Source organism: Onychostoma macrolepis, chromosome 13 (assembly GCF_012432095.1).
Source record: "Onychostoma macrolepis isolate SWU-2019 chromosome 13, ASM1243209v1, whole genome shotgun sequence".
Taxonomy (NCBI): Eukaryota; Metazoa; Chordata; class Actinopteri; order Cypriniformes; family Cyprinidae; genus Onychostoma; species Onychostoma macrolepis.
The window spans coordinates 29,305,448-29,325,878 of NC_081167.1; the positions used below are offsets into that span (position 1 = coordinate 29,305,448).

The following is a 20,431-nucleotide window of genomic DNA, read 5'->3' on the forward strand; positions in this document are numbered from 1 at the left end:
TATAGTATTGTGTTTCATCTTATATTTGATCATTTTTAATTTAATTTTGTTGTTTTCTGTAATTTCATTGTGTTTTATTTATTTATTTTCATTTTAAATGCTTTTATTTTTTGTTTTGGTTATTTAATTTTGTTTTGTTGTGTTCAAATTTTTTTTATTTCTAATATTTTAATATATTATATTTTATAGTATTTTGTTTTTATTTTATTTTAGATTTGATTTGATTTAGTGTTTTTCATTTATTTGGAAATTGAAAAATATTTGTTTTAGGATTTATTTTGAGAATTAGGGCATGTGTCCCAGATTTTTATTTATTTATTTATTTAGTTATGAGCATGTGCATTACCCCATGCGCCATGGCTCTGTCTTTCTTTTGTTAAAGGAGGATTTCTATGTTTGTGTTTTGGGCTTTGGGGAGGAAGCTTTAACGTATTCGGGCAGTTCTGTTGCTGCCTGACATGTCTGATAACTCCACTTTCTGGAGAGTTATGATTCATCATGCACTGCTTATGACTTATTTATTAATTTTACTGTTTCCATGGCACTCCTCTCAACCTTTCATTTGCTCATTCATTCTCCGTTAGCTCTTTTCCAGTTTGCTTCTTTTTGGGGACGTGTTCTCCTATTGATCCTTGAAATGCTGCCCCTTCAGACCATCGGAGTGCTTTTTGTTCCTAGAGATGTTGGTCTTTCCTGGACCTGATGTTCATTTGGCAGTCCAAGTTCTTGCTCTGGTCTGAGTTAGGGGTGAAACAAGGAAATACATTTACATTTATGCATTTATCAGACGCTTTTATAAACTTACATTGCATTCAAGTTACAGTTTTTAAATTTTATCAGCTCTTGCTTTCCCTGGGAATCGAACCCATGATCTTGACGTTGCTAGCGCCATGCTCTACTATTTGAGCTACAGGAAATACTAGACTGTTTTTCACAAAACTCCTGAACTTATTCTGCTCTCACATATAGGCTGGAATACTAGTGTTCTTACTGCATACTGCACAGGATACACAGTATATACTGCAGTGAGACAGTGAGTCCTTGTCCATCATTTACTGTTTTTTTTAAATTGTTTTTTATTTCTTTTATATTAAAATATTGTCAGATGTTGATTCAGAAAACACTGACACATTTAATTCAGAGTTCATTTAGTTAAGAATTTGCCAGACTAATTCAGACCAGTGTCTTTTTGAATGATTATTTTGTTCATGAGTCATTTGTTCATGAATTGTAGTTTACAAGTTGTGATGTATAGGTTTGATTCACTAAAAAGAACCAGCTCAAAAGAGTCTTTTTTTAATTTTTTTTTTATTGAATTGGTCTATACTATTTGTGGCATATGTTTTTGATTGAAAGAATCAACTCATGAATCATTTATCAGTAAATTAGACTCTTAGCTGTGCCGTTTGTTTTTGATTCGCTAAAAGGAACCACTTCATAGGAGTCATTTGTTAGTGAATCAGATTACTGTGGTTGCGATGCATATTTTTGTCTGTAGCACGTAAGGACAAATGCAGTAGAAATGTTTTTGTTTTTAAATTGTTTTGACAAAGAAGTCACAAAGATGTTTAACACCAAGGTTTCATAGTTTGTCACACTGGAAATATAAGATCATATTGGGTGCATTGCATTGTGGGATACTTTTTTGATCTTTTGTATACTGCACCTACAGACAAATAGATAGGTATGTCATCTGGGTATTTCATGCATACAGAAAATGTATTGTGCATAGTGAAGATACCGTAAAAATAATACTAGTTCCATGACAGTTATGCATTGCAAATGAATGAAATACACTGTAACTGTTTTTTACTGAAGTGCAAAGTCTCTTCCAAGCATCTGAAATGAACCTAACATTTGTGCATATCTCTCTCAACACTTCTGAGGATGTTGTTTAATGCATGACCTGCACCAGTCTGCTCCTGTCTGACCTAGTTCAGCATTAAAAATACCAGTCAAACCTCCATCCTCTCCAGACAGTCTGGTGTCGGTGCGAGAGTGATGCCAGTTGATGGCTTAACTGGATGGACTTTCCCTGCTCTTATTCAATCCGCTGTCTAATCCTCCCCTAATTGAACTGACAGTGCGGTTGTCATGGTGACATTAGGGCACAGATTTGAGCGTGGTGCGACTGACGGCAGGGATTTGCCCGTTCGCTCGACGCCATTGACCTGCTTTCTGCCGTAATGCCATGGCTGGGCTTCATCTGTCTCTTTAACATAAATGTATTTGTGCCGTTTGGCTTAACGGTGCGCCAACTGTTGGCGCTCGATTACAGATTATGTCTGAAACAATAGTATGAAACAAATCCTTATGATGCTACTACTGTGAGTGCATCCACAAAAATGCAGTCCAAACTAGATGGATTGTGTATATATGTTGTTTTGTGTATATGTGTGTATGTATATGTGTGTGTGTATATGTGTGTATGTGTGTATATATATATATATATATATATATATATATATATATATATATATATATATATATATATATATATATATATATATATATATATATATATATATATATATATATATATATATATATATATATATATATATATATATATATAACAATAAAATAAATTAAACTGAAAATAAAATATAAAATAAAAAGTTAATATGATTTCATTTGGTTATTCTTTTTATATATTAGTATTTTTATTTATTTTTTTATTTTTTTTGTTTGTTGAAGCATACTTATGGATGATACTCTGAAACAATAGCAAGAAACTTACGATGCTATTACAGCGCCAGCATCCACAATTTTAATTTCAATATTTTTGGTTTTAGCTGTTTTATTTTTGTTTTATTTTTAACATTTTTTTTTCATTTTATATATATATATATTTTTTTATTATTTGGTTGTTGGCAGTTATGATGATGAACAATAGCATGAAACGTAAATCAATGTCAATGCTTAATTTGAAAAATTGTATTTTTGGTTTTTTAATATTTTTTTTTAGTTTATTAGATTTCATGTTATTTATGTGTTTTGTTTAATTTTGTATATTTCTTTTTGGTTTATTTTATTTTTTAGTTTAATTGTTGGCACAATTATGGATGATACTCTAAAACAATACTATGAAACGAGAATCCATATGATGCCATTACAGGATTTAATTTTTATTTATTTTTCATTTTTATTTTTTTTTATTATTATTTTTAGTACGTTAATTTTAATGTTTTGTATTTAATTTGGTATTTTATTTATTTTTATTTAATTTTGTTGTTCTTTTTGCATTTTATTGTATTTTTTATTTTTTTGTTGGCACACATTTATGGGTGATACTCTGAAACAATACCATGAAACTTGAATCCATATAATGCCATTACAGCGAGAGCATCCACACAAATGCGATCCAAACCAGGTGGATAACGATTTCAACATGCTTTCAATAAAATTCCCGCTGAACTGTTTCAAACAAATGCAAATAATCGGCAGCGATGCTCTCCTGCTCGGCCCTTTATAGGCAATAGGTTACCTAAGCAACACTGTCACCTCTCGTTCCATGGTAATGGATGAGTGGAGAGACGCTCTTCCTTCCGGAAGGGTTTTTCCTTCTCCTTTGGCTCCAAGCAGCCCTCAGCCGGTGGCTGTCGATGGCTAACGAGCAGCTGCGTGAGGAGGTGGGCGGTGGGCGGTGATGAGAATGAGGCCGGGTCATCTCAGACACTCTCAAGAAACCTCAACAACCCTCAGACACAAGAGCCGCTCCTTCAGCTGCTGTCGCTGAACAACTGCGAGAAATACCAGCAGACGAGAGCGAGAAACGCCGGCTTTCTCAGAGAGACTGCTCTAAAAGAGAGATCATTGGATGGGAATGAGGGAGATTAGAGGAGAATATGTAGGGAAAACTTTGACTCGAAGTTTGTGCTATTGAAAAAATGGAAAAAGCTTGAATTAACCAATTAATAATGTCTGCCATGAGTTTGATAATAAATATAAATATAACAAGTTTAATATAAATAGTATTAGTATTATTATAATATATAATGCACAACAATTAATTTATAATATTAATTTAATGAACAATTTAATATAAAAACTTAGTGTAAATAAGAATAATATTTGTTACTATTTATTATTGTTGTTATTATTACTATCATCTTTGTTGTTGTTGTTGTTATTATTAGATAAAATGCACAAAACATTAAATGTTTTAAATGCTGTAAGTGAATTTAGGCATAACAACATTATTATTTGAAAATATTAAAGATGGATATTTATTTTTCAGGTCTGCTAAATATTGCATTTACTTGTGTTAATTTCTTCATTTAAGTAGACATTTATGAGTTAATAAATTCTCAGTGTTATTGTGCTCGTTTAAGTGACTGATGATGGCGAGTAACAGAAAATAAACAGAAATGAGCATTAAAAATCCAATACCGCTAATAAATTAAATTGAAATAAAAATAAACTAATTAATTGAGATTAAAGAAGAGTTTATATTATATTTTATATTTTTGTTTCATTTGTATTTTATTTTTGTATTGCATTAATTTGTTTGTTTTTTTATTGCTGCCACACAATTGTTGATACTCCAAAACAATAGCATGAAAAGTTAATCAATAAGATGCCATTACATTTTATTTAATGTAATTTTTAATGTTTATTTTTAAATATATTTTCCATATTATTGTCTCTTTTTTATATATATATATATATATATATGTATGTATATTGCAATAGGCTATTTGTTTTGGATTGCACTCAGAATGAATGAATGTCAACAGATAAATCCTCGTCATCACAATCATCATTTTATGTTTGCGTTTCAAGTTATCTGCCAACGTGCGGCTTGTATGAGCTTGCGTCTTTAACTTTACCTGTTCTCAGAGTTAAGTTTCATTTTCTATTAGCTCCAAATTATTACCATTTTGTGCATCATTTTAATTTGTTTTTAATTAGTTTTTTTTTTCTGTTTCAGCAGACGTCCTTGATTTAATGGGTCCCATCATCGGGATGTCGCCGGATAAGAAAGCAGAATCCCCGGCCGTGGTGGGGGAGCAGGCGGGCCTGCGTGGGGTTTGTGGGACGCTGCCCGAGGCCGAGTGCGCCGCCAGCCCTCTGGCCACCAGCCTGGACCGCAGCTCCAGCTCAGGAGACGAAGAACTCACCAACCTCAACTGGCTCCACGAGAACCTGCTCCAGAACTTCACGCTGGGCGGCCCCGAGGCCCAGTCCAGCCCCAGCCCGCTCTTCGACATCGAGGGCAACCACGGCGCCTCCGTCATCTCCTCGGCCGCGGCGCACGCCGGAGAGTCCGTCAAGTCCAAGCCGCCGTTCTCCTTCTCCCTGCTCATATACATGGCCATCGAACAGTCGCCCAGCAAGTCGCTGCCGGTGAAGGACATCTACGGGTGGATCCTGGAGCACTTCCCGTACTTCTCCAGCGCCCCCACTGGCTGGAAGAACTCGGTGCGCCACAACCTGTCCCTCAACAAGTGCTTCCGCAAGGTGGAGAGGAGCCTTGGGAAGGTGAGCAGTAATCAAAATACCATTTTGATTTTTTTTTTTTTTTAATTCCGTTTTTTCCATTTAAATTTTTCTGGATTCCGTTTTTTTCCGTTAAAATGTTTCTGGGCTCCTTTTTAATGGTTAAATTAAATTTTAGTAATCAAAAAGCATGTCTAATTAATTAAAATCATTAAACCTAAACAGTTTAACATCAATTTATTAAGTTTAACTAAAATTACATGTTTAGGGCCCTATGAAATGAAATTTTTTTTTTGGCCACCTTATTTTTTATTGTTACCAAATTCTGTGTTTTGGCATGTTTGGTTATTTGAATGCATGAAAACAAGTTTAATTTATTCTTACAATAGCCTTGAGTTTTTTCCCCTCAGAAATTCTGTGTCAAATGAAGGCATAAAACATGAATTTAACTTTTCATTCATAAAATTTTAACATTTTTTATTTTTTGGCAAATAAAGGGGATTTACAATTAAAATGTTGAAGAAATATTGTATGATTATTCCTTAAAAAAATAAGGTTTTAGTCATTTTAGTAGTAGTATTACGTACATTCTGCTGAACAATAGTAATGACTTTTGATTAATTCATCCAAACTTTGGAAAATTCCGTGACATTCCGCATTAAACTGTAAATTCCGGGGGTTTTTATGGATGCCGCCTCGATTCCGTCCACGTTTTCCGCATCGTGGAAATCATTGGGCCCTATGTATTATTGAGTCATTTAACTAATACTTTTATGTCTTCTGAGGTTGATGGTGTAGTTCACCCCAAACAATATGGCTTTGTTTCTTTGACCGCTTTGATATTTGACCGCTTAGAAAACGAAAACTATTGGTTGAAATAAAATAAACATTAACTGAAATTATGTAAAAAATAAAATATATGAAATAATATAAAATATATAATTTTATAAAATACATAAGAACTTTTCAACATTTCTAATTTTCGTTTTAGTTTGAATTGAAGTTCTAAAACTGAAATAAAATAATAAATCAGACTCTTAAAACTAATAAAAAAAAAAAATTTTTAGTCATTTTGTAAGAGTTTGTAAGAGCCGTGCTTGCGGAAGTTCTGCTTGACTCTCTTCATTACCGCTTTCTGGGTCTGATTCTGCCTCAAACTGATACGGCAACATTGACACCATTATTTACATTTGACCGGAGCACATGCGACTGTCACCCAGTGAAGGTAATGGGCGTGAAGTTTCCGGACAATGTGCAGTACGCAGTTTAGCCAATCACAACACACCGGCCCAACTAACCAATCTGAGCCCATCGCCTGTTTCTGAGGGAATGGTTTCATAGAATCAGGAAGTCAACCGGTCGTTCAAATGACAGAGGAGAAAGCAGCTTACAATAAAGGTGAAATATATGAAAAATAAGGTGTTTTTTAACAAACGAAACATGAAGACATGTTATATTGCACCCCATAAACGCAATCAAGCAAAGAAAAAAAGCAGTAAACCACCCCTTTAAATAATGAATCATGAAAATGAATAAACAATATATAGACATGAAAACTAAAAATATGACAAAAATAAAGAAAATGAAAAAAAAAAAAATTTTAAAATATGAATAATAGCATATTACTGATACTAAAATAACTCTGGTATGTAGTCTCAATCGTGACCGTGGCACAGTGGTTGTAGCGAGCGCAAGTGTGACGGTGGGGTTTTGGCGAGGATTTCTCCATCCGCTGAGATAAAGAGGTGGGGATCCAGTCAAGGTCATGGCTCCTCCCTGAGACACACTCCCACAGCAGCTTATATCAGCCCAGCGATCCTACACACACACACACACGCACACTGCTGGAGGACACAGTGAGCAAAGACAAGGGAAGCAGCACAACAATTCTACTTCCTGAAAAGACAGCAAGATCTTATAGAGGCAGATGCAGACCAGTCAGTGTTACAGTGGCCTAAAAAACTATTTGGGAAGTGTAACATGTCTGATGAGTCATGACTCATGACACAAAATATCAAAGCGAGTGTCTGCATCTGCGTGTCTCAAATAACGCAGGATCTTTTCTCTTTTTCTGTGATTTAGTAGAAGTGTGTTTAGTGGATGTTTTCAGGGGTTTCAAAACTTTTTAATGCCAAGGACCCCAAAATATGATGGTTCAGTTGTGAAAAACCCTTTATTAAAATATTAAGGTAGTAATATATGTTAAGATGCATTTATACTATGTGGGAAAAAATACTGTGATTTATTATAAAAAAATTAAAAAATAAATAAATTAGGAAAATTGTTAGTTATGTTGTCACTGTGCAAAATCTAAAAGACACGGTTAATATATTACCTAGAACATTTTTTGAATTCAGATAATGAATTAATTCTTTTTAGTGCTTTTCTTCCTCATTAAAACAAAATAAATAGAAATAAATAAATTTGCCTCAATTTTTTTATTTGCCTGAATTTATTCAAATGTGAAACAAAATATATAAAAACTGTAATTTCTGCTAATATGTTGTCATCGTGCTGAAGCTAAAAAAGACTAAAATATTATCGAGAATATTTTATTAATTCAAATAGTTAATAATTAATTTAATTTTAGTGCTGTCTCATTCTCATTACTGCAAAACAAAATATTTAAAATAACTATTACAGTAATGAGAAAATATAATAGACATTTTTGCTAATAACACGAATGTGCTGTCAAGCTATAAAATATTAAAATATTATCTAGAACATTTTATGAATTCAAATAGTTAATTATTTTTAGTGCCTTTATCATTACTGCGAAACAAAATATAAATAATTGCACTTTAATTTTAATTGCCTTAATTTATTCAGATTTTAACTAAAAATATATTTTGTTGCAGCATTTAGACAAATAATTAAAAATGCATAACTATTACAGAAATGAGAAAATATTGTTGACATTTTTGCTGATGAGATGAATATGAAGTCATTGTGCTAAAGCTAAAAAATTGATCAATATTCAAATAATTAAAAAGCAGTGCTTTGTTTTATCAACACTAGATCTATTGTTTTATCATTTCAACTCAAACTTCTTTTTCTTAAACGTTTTGCTTAATGTTTTTTTAATGACACTTTAATGATATTTAACAAATAAAATTTTTGTGTGACTGTAGCGTCTAAATTTTGGAGATTTTTTTTTTTTGAGGCCACAGTATGTAACCTGTTATTATTTAGTCGCTCTTGCTAGGAACAGTCTTTTATTTTATTTTTTGGTCCACTTTTTATTTAGAGGAGAGTAAAGAAAGGTACTGGAAAGGTTGCGAACTGGGTTTAAACTTGTGTCGCCCGCTTGAGCACCACAGCTTAATGTGCACTAACCATTAGGCCACAGATGATTATTTTTCTCTGTCCGACTGTACGGTCAGTGTCATGTCAGGAGCGGCAGTGGCGATGCTGCGACGTGTTTATTAATGGCAGTGAATGATCTTCTGTGGAGCCGTGAGGTCAGTGAGAGCCCAGACAGACAGACACACAGAGCTGGTTTCACATGACACTGCCTGGTTTTGGTTGCCATGACAACGTTTCCTCCTTCCTGTTTATGAGCAGGCTGGTAATCTGAGTCAAGGTTATAGGCCTCCTCCTCCTCCTACCTATTCCTCTGCGTTTCTCTCTCTCTCTCTATATATACATTTATATACATTGTTGCACAAAGAAAATTTGATGTTTATCATGAGCATTAAGATCTTTTGCATAGTCTCATGATTTTTGTGGCAATTAAGTACCTCATCCACAAATTCTCATTAGTGAGTATGTTTTCTCATTATTGTAATACTTTAGAAATGTTTTTGTATAAAAAAGCTTAAATAAAAGTTAATTAATTAAAAAAATTGTTTTACATGTAATGCAACAAATTCTACCACAATGCATTTTGTATTATTATTATAAATTAATGTGAGATATTATAAATTATAAACAAAATTATAAAGAAATATAAAATTAAGTTATAAATATATGATGATGATGGTTATTATTAATGATGCATTGTATGATTATTATGTACATATTTTTGTGGTAGATTTTTAGATTTAACAAGAACAAATACTACTAATACTATTATTAATGTTATTTACTTATTAATATTATAAATATAAATTATTTATAAATTATACATTTATTATTTTAGATTATGTACATATTTCTATGGCAATGATATTTAATAACAAATACTATCACAATGCTTTTTGTGTATACTACTACTATTATTATTATTATTATGTTTCATAATAAATATTATTATAAATTGTTTTATGTACATATTTTTGTGCTTTAGTAGTTTTCTGTAAAAAAAATAAAATAAAATACTGCAGAATACTGCAATGCATTTGATTTTTTTGATTTTTTATTATACATTTATTTTAATACTTTATTACACCTTATTTTATTTATGTACTTTTTTTGTAGTAATGAGATTTTTAGAATAATGACAATTCTGGAAGAGTGTATTCAATTGTTGTCATTAACTGCAATACATTTTATAATCAAAAAGTGAGGTTCATTTTGTTTTTTCAAAATGTAATTTATAATGTTTTTTTTCCTTTTGATTTTGAGATATAAATCTGACTTGTCTTGTCCTCATGCTATGTTTTGCTGCTTGGCAAATGGAAGATCTTTACCAGCATCGTTTCTCATAGATGTTCTTTATCACTCTTGACTCCCAGCAAAATCCATCCATTGAGTGCAATAATAATTGCCTAATACAGTAATTATGAGAGCTCATGGATCAGATCCTGTCATAAACACCCTTTATTCCGTTTACAGCCGTGTTCTGATGTTTATCGTCCGCTTTTAACCACTGCTCGTAAACTCCCAGCAGGGTCTGTATTGCCAATCACATGCTCAGATGATCACATTAAGACACTTTGAGCAGCGAGATCCTCTCACCAGGCTGCTGGTAAAATGTCATCCGGTTTTGTAGTTTTCTTTCTGTGCGTTTGGAGTGAAATGGGCAGTCATTTAACTTACAAATGAGGACAATTTAGCAATCAAAACCAAAAAAAGAGCAATAATATGCAAGTGCTATGACAAGTCTCGGTTGGCCTAACACCGTACATGTAGCAAGGTTAAAAATTTTTTTAATTAAAAATAATAATAATATTATTAATATTCTTCACTATGAAATGATTAAAATATATATTATACATTGTTTATTTATTGTTTATATATTTATGTTTGTTTTGTTTTGTTTGTTTGTTTGTTTGTTTATTTAACTGTAATGAGGTTTTAGTCCAAAAATAGTCCAAAAAGTAACCCCTCAAACTGCAGGATACCTTTTTGATTTTTTTAAAATATTTTTTTTAATGTACGTTATTTACTATTATTACTTTTTTATTATTATTATATATATATATATATATATATATATATAATATAGTGACTAGTTTATATGACAAACAGCAGTATAATGAGTGGATTATATTGATAGGAGAACATTTGACCAATATAAAGTAACCAACTGCAGTGTTTTGGGGGTTTTAAGCAGAACAGACAGTTTTGATGATTTGATTTGATGCCACAACCCTGGAAAACTTCTGTAAATTTGTTCTTTCTCGAAAGCAATCAACAAGCGACCTGAGCAGTTGTTTCAGTCAGCGTGACCAAAGTGCGCGTTTAGTCACATTAGATAAAAATGTCTGCTAAATGAGTGTTTGTTTACTTTCGGTTTGCTGAAGTCATCTTCTGTCCTCGCTGATCTAACTGTGTGTGTTGATGTGTTTCTTCTAGGTTAATGGGAAGGGCTCTCTGTGGTGTGTGGACCCCGAATACCGACCCAATCTGATCCAAGCCCTGAAGAAACAGCACTTTCCCTCAGCCCACTCCTTCTGCACACCCCCTGCTTCCCCACCCAGGTAACACACACACACATTTACTAGAGTACGAACTAATGGAGATGCATTAGCTAATGTTTGATGCATGCATGCAAACCGGCCCTGTTCCAAACATCTCCTCTGAAAAAGTGGTTCTGTTGTCATTTGGCTCTCAAGTCATCATAAGTGCCTTGACTCATGGTCCTGCTTTATGTCTTACTGTCTGTCTCTCTGTGTGTGTGTCTGTCTGTCTGACAGTGCCTTCTCACCCGCACGTCACCTCTTCCTCCAGGGCTGCTCTCTCAAAGGTGAGCCATCTCTGTTTTTTTAAGTTGAATGTCTGTCAAAACAAGTGCCAATTTGAAATCTTGTTAGTCACAGAACAAATAAAAGCATGCGTGTTCCAGTGTGCTTCAAAGCGATTAAGTCTGGTTAAATGACTGTCATTTGAGTCATGGAGTACACTTCCTGTGAGTTTAGGAAACCGGTTTTACACATCACACCCACATGATTTTTAGTGATTTATCATGATCACAGCATTTCCATGTTCCCAGGGTCACATTAATTTTCACATTAATTGTTTTGTTGTTGAGTGCAGAAATGAACGCGAGTAATTTTACCTGACGCAGAATATTACAATAGCCAGTCTGAATGGTTTACGTGATCTGGCTCTTGATTTTATTATTGTTTTTAATTTATTTACTTATTTTTTCCTTGCCGGGAGGCAAATATATCAAACATGAGCGCGGTAAGAGCGTCTACGGTAATTCACGTTGGCCAAAACACACAAGGAAACATCGCATTCGGACGGGATTAGTTTTCTCAGAGGATCACCGAGTTTGCTGAAAAACAGTAGGTAATTTGCTCTGGATTTACTACAGAGGTTGTGTGAGAAAAACACAGACATGGCAGATTCGGACGGGATTAAAATCACCAAGTACGTCTGTGAAACACACATTTCTCTAACGACCCCCTGTAAAACTAGTCCCGTCCGAATAGGGCTAAAGTATGAGAACCCTGTGATTTTTTTTTTTTTTTTTTTTTTTTTTTTTTTTGTTTCTTGTCCTCATGTAGGCTGGACTGTTTTCATTATTTGTCCTTATCAAGCATTTTCTTTCTCTTTCTCCGTCTCCTTGAGTATGGCGGCAGTTGTGTTCACTCTCTCCTCTGTCTGGTTGGTAATGAATAATTCAAATGTTCTGAAGGGTTGCGTGGAAACAGAGAAACTCCAGTCCCTTGATTTCCCCCCATAGACACACACACACACACTGCTCTGACCGCTGTGTGTCTTTATGTCCTTTACAGAGTCTGACATTGATGCCGCCACTGCTATGATGCTCTTAAACTCGGCCCCCGGACACCATAGTGACCCATGTAAGAGAAGACCCCATCTATCTATCATTATGTCTGTCATTCTAACGTTCTATCTATCTATCGTTCTATCTATCTATCATTCTATGTATCGTGCTATCTTGTTCTATCATTGTCTAACGTTGTATCTAACTTTATACCATTTTCTAACATTCTATTTTTGTATCTAAAGTTCTGTCGCTGTATCTGTCGAACATTCTCTTGTTTATCTAACGCTGTATCTATCCAACATTATTATATCATTGTATCTATCTATCATTGTATCTGTCAAACATTCTAACGTTATATCTACCAAAAGTTACATAGTTTTATCTAACATATCTATCAAACATTCTCTCACCGTGTCCTAACTACACGCGACAAGCAATTTGGGTGTCCACACCAGACGCGACGCGACAGAATCAATCAAATATCACAGCCAATCAGAAGCATGTGTGGGCGGATTTTTAGCATCATTAAATGTTCATACTGAGTGACTGTTAACATCTTTGTCATGGAATACACTTGTTGGTTCGCAGTGAGTCACGGTTTTAACGTACATATTTGCTTTAACTTATTTTCAAGATCTGAGGTCTCTAAACTATCTATTGTTGCTTTCAGTATGGCTATAAGGTCACGCAATATGATATTTAAACTCATATTGGACACGTTTAACTTTGAATAAAGCACATAATCACCTGAGATTATCTACTGTCATATAGTTTGTATGTTGTTGTTCCAGCCGTGACGTTGCGGAAATGGAAACCGTTTCTAAATTAGAAATTTCGAGTGTCGCCGTCGCGGCTAGTTAGGACAAAAACTCTGATTAACATGGAAAAGATATCTTTTATCGCGTGTTGCGGCGTCGTGTGCAGTTAGGACACGGTGTAACGCCATATCTTTCAAACGTTCTATTGCTGTATCTATTGAATGTTCTATCGCTGTATATAATGAACATTCTGTCGCCTTATCTATCGAATATTCTATCTCTGTATCTATCGAACGTTCTATCGTTGTATCTAATAAACTTTCTATCGCTGTCTCTATCGAACGTTCTATTGTTGTGTCTATTGAACGTTCTATTGTTGCGTCTATCGAACGTTCTGTCACTGTATCTAATAAACTTTCTATCGCTGTCTCTATCGAACGTTCTATCGCTGTCTCTATCGAACGTTCCATCGTTGTCTCTATTGAATGTTCTATCGCTGTATCTAATGAACGTTCTGTCGCCTTATCTATCGAATCTTCTATCTCTATCTATCGAACGTTCTATCGCCTGTATCTATCGAACGTTGTATAGTTGTATCTAATGTATCTATCAAATATTCTAACACCGTATCTATTGAATGTTCTATCGCTGTCTTTATTGAACATTTTATTGTTGTATCTATCGAACTATCCTTGTATCTATCAAACATTCTATCATTGTATCTATTGAGCATTCTATCGCTGTATCTGTCAAACATTCTATCTACCTAACTCTCTAACTTTCTAACATTCCATTTATCTATCCATCGTTCTGTTGTTCTCAAATACATTCATGTGCCTCTATATTGTTGATGCTGGCAAGTCTGAAATTTGTATCTGTGAGACTGATGTTACACCAAGTGTCGCCTCGCGCAGCGGATGATTCCGTTTAGTTCAGGTTCATGCAGAAAGGCACATTTGCATCATCATTTATGGAGATGGTTTTGTAAATATGTCTGCGTAGCAACTAAAAGCTCTTGCTGGTAATTAGTGCAGCATTGCACTTCTTTCACACGTCTTTATCCTCGTTAAGCATGTCACTGTAGTGTTCTCTACCTCTAATGAGCCTTAATCACCCGTAGCAGAATAAACCATCATAAGAGTGCTTCATTAAGACGGGCAGATAAAAGTACTTGATGATGCGTTTCATAACGGCAGTTTACAGATTGACACTTAAGAGAAAGATTTTATAACTGGCTAAACCTCATGAAACCTGTCAAGAGAATGTCCCAAATCCATTAGAGCCATAAGCCCTATTCAGACGGGACTAGTTTTCTAAACTACGTTTGAGTTTCAATTCTCATCACCTGACATCTGCGATTTTCATGTACCAATTCAGACAGAACTAACATCTCTGTGTTTATTACAGAGGTGGGAGGGTCTGTTTTGGACATCTGGGCATTGCAGAAATCACGCGCTCATGCGTGCATTGCGTATAGTCATTCGGATTGATAGTATAACCACAGTTTTACTACAAATACCATGGTGAAGCTATATGGCTAGGATAGCAAAACCATGGTTAATGCGTGGTTACTTTAGTGTAAATGTTTTTTGGGTTTTTTTTGTAGTAAAACCGTAAAACCATGTTTAATTTTCATAAATGTAGCCTACATGCATTCGAATTTAAAAGGCATAATTTCAGTTAGGGGAAAAAAGCTTTTTTTAGCATTTTTGTGCATGACCGTGCGGACCGACATGGCGGATGGCGGACATGAAATTGAGGAGGAGTTTATCACTAAACGAGGAGCTCCTTCTACAATCTGAAACTGGTTTGGTTACGGCTGTACAGTGCGACAAAAAATTGGTCTGAGCCTTGAATAAATGTAGTGCAGTAGCACGTGTGTGATGCATGTGTATGAGCCTGTTTACAAACCTGTTGTCCAACAAAGATATGATTTATTGACATGCTTTTACTCCAAATTAACATTACATCATAACATCAGTCGAGTGTTTGAAATAACTTTGTGATCAGACGTGGTTTCATATCACAGAATGAGACACAAATCATAATATTTTAAGTTATTATATACAGTGATAAAGGCTGTGTTGATTAGCATTGCATTATAAATACACTTCATCCTTATAAAATACCCAAGATTGCTTGAACACAAACCATATATTGTCGCAAATCGTATTGTCTTCAAGTTTCCTCAGTTAAAATTTCTCGATCTGCGTTTTATTCAGCTACAGCAATAACTGGATACCTTTTGTCCATATTAGGGATTTCCTGGAGCATCCTCAGTGCTATTACTTCTGCAATGCATATGTGGAGTTTTTGCGCAAGGGTGCCCTCTGGCTTCCAGTATGAATTAAATAGTCATTATATTATGTGTGGACTCAGTAATGCTCACAACACCCTATTTAGGGTAAAAATAGGAAAGATAAAGGATTTAAAAAAAATTAAAATTGTCTCTTAGTGGATGCATAAGATTCCCTGAATTATCGTCATTGATATCGCCATCACAATATATACTGGAAAATATCGTGCTATATTTTTAAACCCAAAACACCCATCCCTAATTATGATTGTGTTGTGGTTTGGTCCTCAGGTGACCCGGACAGCCCCATAGACCTCTCGCGCCCGGATTCGGTCCTGGTGAGCAGCGACCCGAAGCAGGACCACAATTACAGCAGCTCGTCCTTCCAACGCTGCTCGTCTCGCTCTTCCTCGTCCTCCTCGTCCTCGCTGTCCTCCCTGGATGAGGCCGGCTGTGACTCGGGCCAGGGCCGCCGCGCTGGCAGCGAGGGCTTCCACAGCGACGAGGATTCAGAGGAGGAGAGGAACCCACGTCTGCCCTCGCTCCCCATCCGTCGCCCGCTCACCGTCAAGTGCCCTCTTCCGGTTAAACGAGCCTGTCACGAGTCCAAACCAGAACTGGACGAGGAGTTGAAGGAGGCGGCCGGGTCTCTGTTGCACCTCGCCGGGATCCGGTCCGGCTTGGATCTCTCCAAGCGAACGGCCAAGAGTAAAAAGCCGGAAAAGCGTCGGAAATGAATGGTGTTATGACATTTTAACCCCTGGACTGTGTATCAGTGACTGTGCCTCCTCATTTTTCACATCATTGAAACCTTCTCTCTTGTTTTTTTGCGTTTTTATACGAGAGAATTCCCTCCTTGACTCAAACTACGGCAATAGCAACCCTCACGTGGAGGTGAACGAAGCCATACTGAGACTTGCGGAGAAACGCAGGTTGTTGTGCTTCAGGACTAAGGATTTCTCTCGGATAGGGAGAAATTGGTGTTTTTTTCTCTTAAACATTTGCATGCTTCCTCTTTAAGTGAGTGTCCTACTCTTCCAAGTGAATCTGTGCTATTTATACAGAGAACGAGTGCATGTCTTTGTTGTTCGAAGCACTAACCTCTCGTCCATTTTATAGACGCCAATTACGTCAAGATTCCTTGCTCTTTTTTTTTTTTTTTTTCTTTTTTTTAAGTACAGAACAAAGAATGCAATAATTCTCATCAGGCGGGTGGCGTTACATTCGTTCTCCTCTTCAGAGGTGCTGGATATGTGTTGGGTTGTCATCAGGTCTGAGCGGATGTGTGCAGAAAGGATCTACGGATAACGGATTACTTTGTCATTTCTTGAAGGATCCGTCAGTGGTGTTTGCTGATGTTTATGGGGTACATCTCATGTAAACAGGTCACACTTCACTCCAGAATCAAAATAAAGAAAAATAAATTATATTTTGCATTAAAATTAATATAATTTTGCATTGGGACATTTTCTTTAGAATTCCCATTTTTCTCAATAATTGTAATTACTGTAATAAAGTATTTTGTAGTTGCAGTTGCAGTTTTATTTATTTTTTTGGTAGCACATCAGATGTTACCATGCTGTGATGCTTATTAATAATGTAATAAAAAAAAAATCTGTTATGTTTTTACAGATTTGAGGTGGAATGTACAACAATTGCAAATTTACATTTATAAATCTGCATAAATTAGTATAAAAATCAATACAATAATTTCTACCTTAATGTTATTTTTTCCTTATAAATGCTTAGTTGTCATGAAAATGTTACAATGCAAAAAAAAAAAAAGAAACAAAATATAAATAATAAAAAAAATTATTATAAAACACTTATTTTTAATGAAGACTAATATTTTAATGAAGTGTATTATTCATAAAAATATTATTTATTTATTTATTTATTTATTTATTAAATTTTTTATTTTTTTGGAGTGAAATATGACCTGAACATGTTTCATGAGATTTACACTATGAGCCTTTAACGAATTTAAAAAGTAAAAAAAAGAACTGCACAACCGGAATCAAAGCCTAATCTTGAATATCAACACCGGATCAAGATCCACAACCATCAGTGGAAGGATTCATAAACACTAACCGGCCCCAAACAGACTCTGGAACCAGTCTGAATGAACAGCAGAGGACTGGAACACATTTTCCCATCATCCTGGTTTCTTTCTCTCTGTGATCTTTACAGATGCTTCATCAGCTTTCGTGTGCTAAATGAAACAGCTTGCTGTTTGATTCCCTCTGTTCAGAGCCTATGCAAAAAACGAAAGCCGTGTAGCTCTATATTTCCTCTTGGTATATATATATATGTGTGTGTGTGTGATTTATGTATGCATGTGTTTCTGTGTCCATTCGTTGTGCATTTTAACACGGTCAGCAGACTTTAGCAGATCAACACTGGATTTAAACCATTTAAAACTTGAGGAACTCGAGACTGCGGGTAGATATCGCATGAAACCACTAAAGAAAAGCTCATATTTCACCTCAAAATGAAAAGAAATTCTATTTTGCATAAAGAAAATGAAGATTGAGATTTTTTTTATTTTTATATGATGACACATTTTTCCCCTTCAAATGACTGAATTCTGGGGAAAATGGCACTTAATAAAATAATTGTTAATTGCAAATCATGGTAGTATTTGTTATTCCATCTCTAATTTAAAAAAAAGAAAAGAGTATTACAGTATTTGTAACCGTAGTAAGGTAAAAAAAAAAAAGTTGATATACAAGCAAAATTATAGCTCAACCATCAAAATGTAGTTATAATAATGGAATGTAATTTATTATTTTGGGGTGAAATATGATCCACTAAAGTTTTAATGAGAAACTACTGAATTACTGCCACATATACAAAAAACCTGATAGCACAGGTACATGAAACCAGATGTTTTAAATATGATTATTTATTCATGCTGTATGTTAGTAGAGGACGTATAATGAAGTTTGGTCAGCAGTTTTTGTTGTTGTGACCGTACGTCTGTAATGTGAATCAGGAGCCGGTCGCTCTCTCACAACAGACCCGAAGCAGAAGCACATGCAGGACCTGTGCCAAAACAGCAGAATCACTGCCTCAAACACACCTACACCGGTTCATTACCACGCTGTGAATGAGCCGCTTCATTCTTCATTTCATCTGGACCCCACAACATCAGTGTCTACAAAACCTGCGTTTGCTCCTCTGGTGCCAAAATATCCAAGAAATATCTAATCACTGCCAAGACTGCTTTACTAATCCTGCCTTTTTAGTTCTTTTTGTGTGCATCAGATTAAGAAGTGTTGACCATTAATAAAACTGCCAAGACCCAGTGAGGGTGAATCTCACGAAACCCGTCAAGAAAACAAGATTTCATTTCACCTCAAATACATACAAAGAAAGAAATCAGCAATTATATTTCACTTAAAATTAGGATTGTTTCTTTTTTCTTTTGCTTTTTGACATTGTTTTATTATGGTGGGTGGATGGATGGATGGATATGTGTTTTATTTTCCCCTTTTATTAAGTTTTTTTTTTTTTTTTTTTTTTGTAATTTGAGTTATATTGATTGAAAGATGATTGTGACATGTATTTGTGAGATTCACCCATGAAGCAAGATGAATTCTGGGAAAATATTGACTCCAAGTGTAACGTCTTAAAATGTCATTTTTAACAAGAGTGTATGTGAAATTGCAATTCCTGAACTTGTGTTTTTGGAAACTGCCATTGTTTATCTGCACTGCCACGTGACCATCCGCTCGCCGTCCCATGATGCACTGCTGAATCATTCTCGGTGTCCAATGAGAGATATTCCTGTGAAACTCAACTCAGAGGTGGAGATGTATCTGTGAAGAGCAGAAACGCGTGCAGATGTTGTGAATGAATCGTTCGTCGTCTCGTGTGGTCTTCTGCAGACTATGGAGTGTGTGAATGATGTATATAATGTGCTCATGACTTTCTGCCAACCCGATCTGCCACCTCAGTATGAGTTTGTTCCTGTCTGCCGTCTGCTAGACAGACAAACCCCTCGTTTTTTGTACGCTAACCTCTGTTAATAAAATGTTTATAAAATTTATTTTCGCCAAAGATATGCAATTGCATTATATATGGTATTACTGAATAAAAGATGTTGTTTTTAAGATTAAGATTGTTTTGTCCAGATGTGTGTAACATTTTAACACTTCGTCAATTAGTGTGTATGTATTTTATTTATTTATATATATATATATAGACTATATATATATGACTATAATATATATATAGACTATATATATATATATATATATATATATAGACTATAATATATATATAGACTATAATATATATATAGACTATATATATATATAGACTATAATATATATATAGACTATAATATATATAGACTATAATATATATATATATATATATAGACTATAATATATATATATATATATATAGACTATATATATATATATATATATATATATATATATATATATATATATATAGACTATAATATATATTATAGTATATATATATATATAGTCTATATATATATATATATATATATATATTATAGTCTATATATATATATATATATATATAGTCTATATATATTATAGTCTATATATATTATAGTCTATATATGTATATATATATTATAGTCTATATATATATATATATATATTATAGTCTATATATATATATATATTATAGTCTATATATATATATATATATATATATATATAATTATAGTGTTTACATATATATATATATAGAGAGAGAGAGAGAGAGAGAGAGAGTAATACAAAAATAAAATGTTTTTATAGTATTTAATAAAATACATTTTATATTTAA

At 34.1% G+C, this 20,431-nt stretch overlaps 1 protein-coding gene across 3 annotated transcripts in view; it reads left to right on the forward strand.

The window, feature by feature from the left end:
• Positions 1-18,368, forward strand: part of foxn2a (forkhead box N2a) — a 34,264-nt gene extending 15,896 nt beyond the window's left edge. For 2 of the 3 annotated variants that reach the window (XM_058796217.1, XM_058796219.1), the window contains exons 2-6: positions 4,937-5,484; positions 11,182-11,306; positions 11,523-11,572; positions 12,570-12,638; positions 15,911-18,368. In XM_058796217.1, coding sequence (XP_058652200.1) covers positions 4,951-5,484; positions 11,182-11,306; positions 11,523-11,572; positions 12,570-12,638; positions 15,911-16,356 — 1,224 coding nt within the window. In that variant the 5' untranslated portion in view covers positions 4,937-4,950 and the 3' untranslated portion in view covers positions 16,357-18,368. Of the gene's footprint in view, positions 1-4,933; positions 5,485-11,181; positions 11,307-11,522; positions 11,573-12,569; positions 12,639-15,910 lie in introns of all 3 variants that reach the window. The other variant, XM_058796218.1, reaches the window with a different exon arrangement.
• The last annotated feature ends 2,063 nt before the right edge of the window (positions 18,369-20,431 follow it).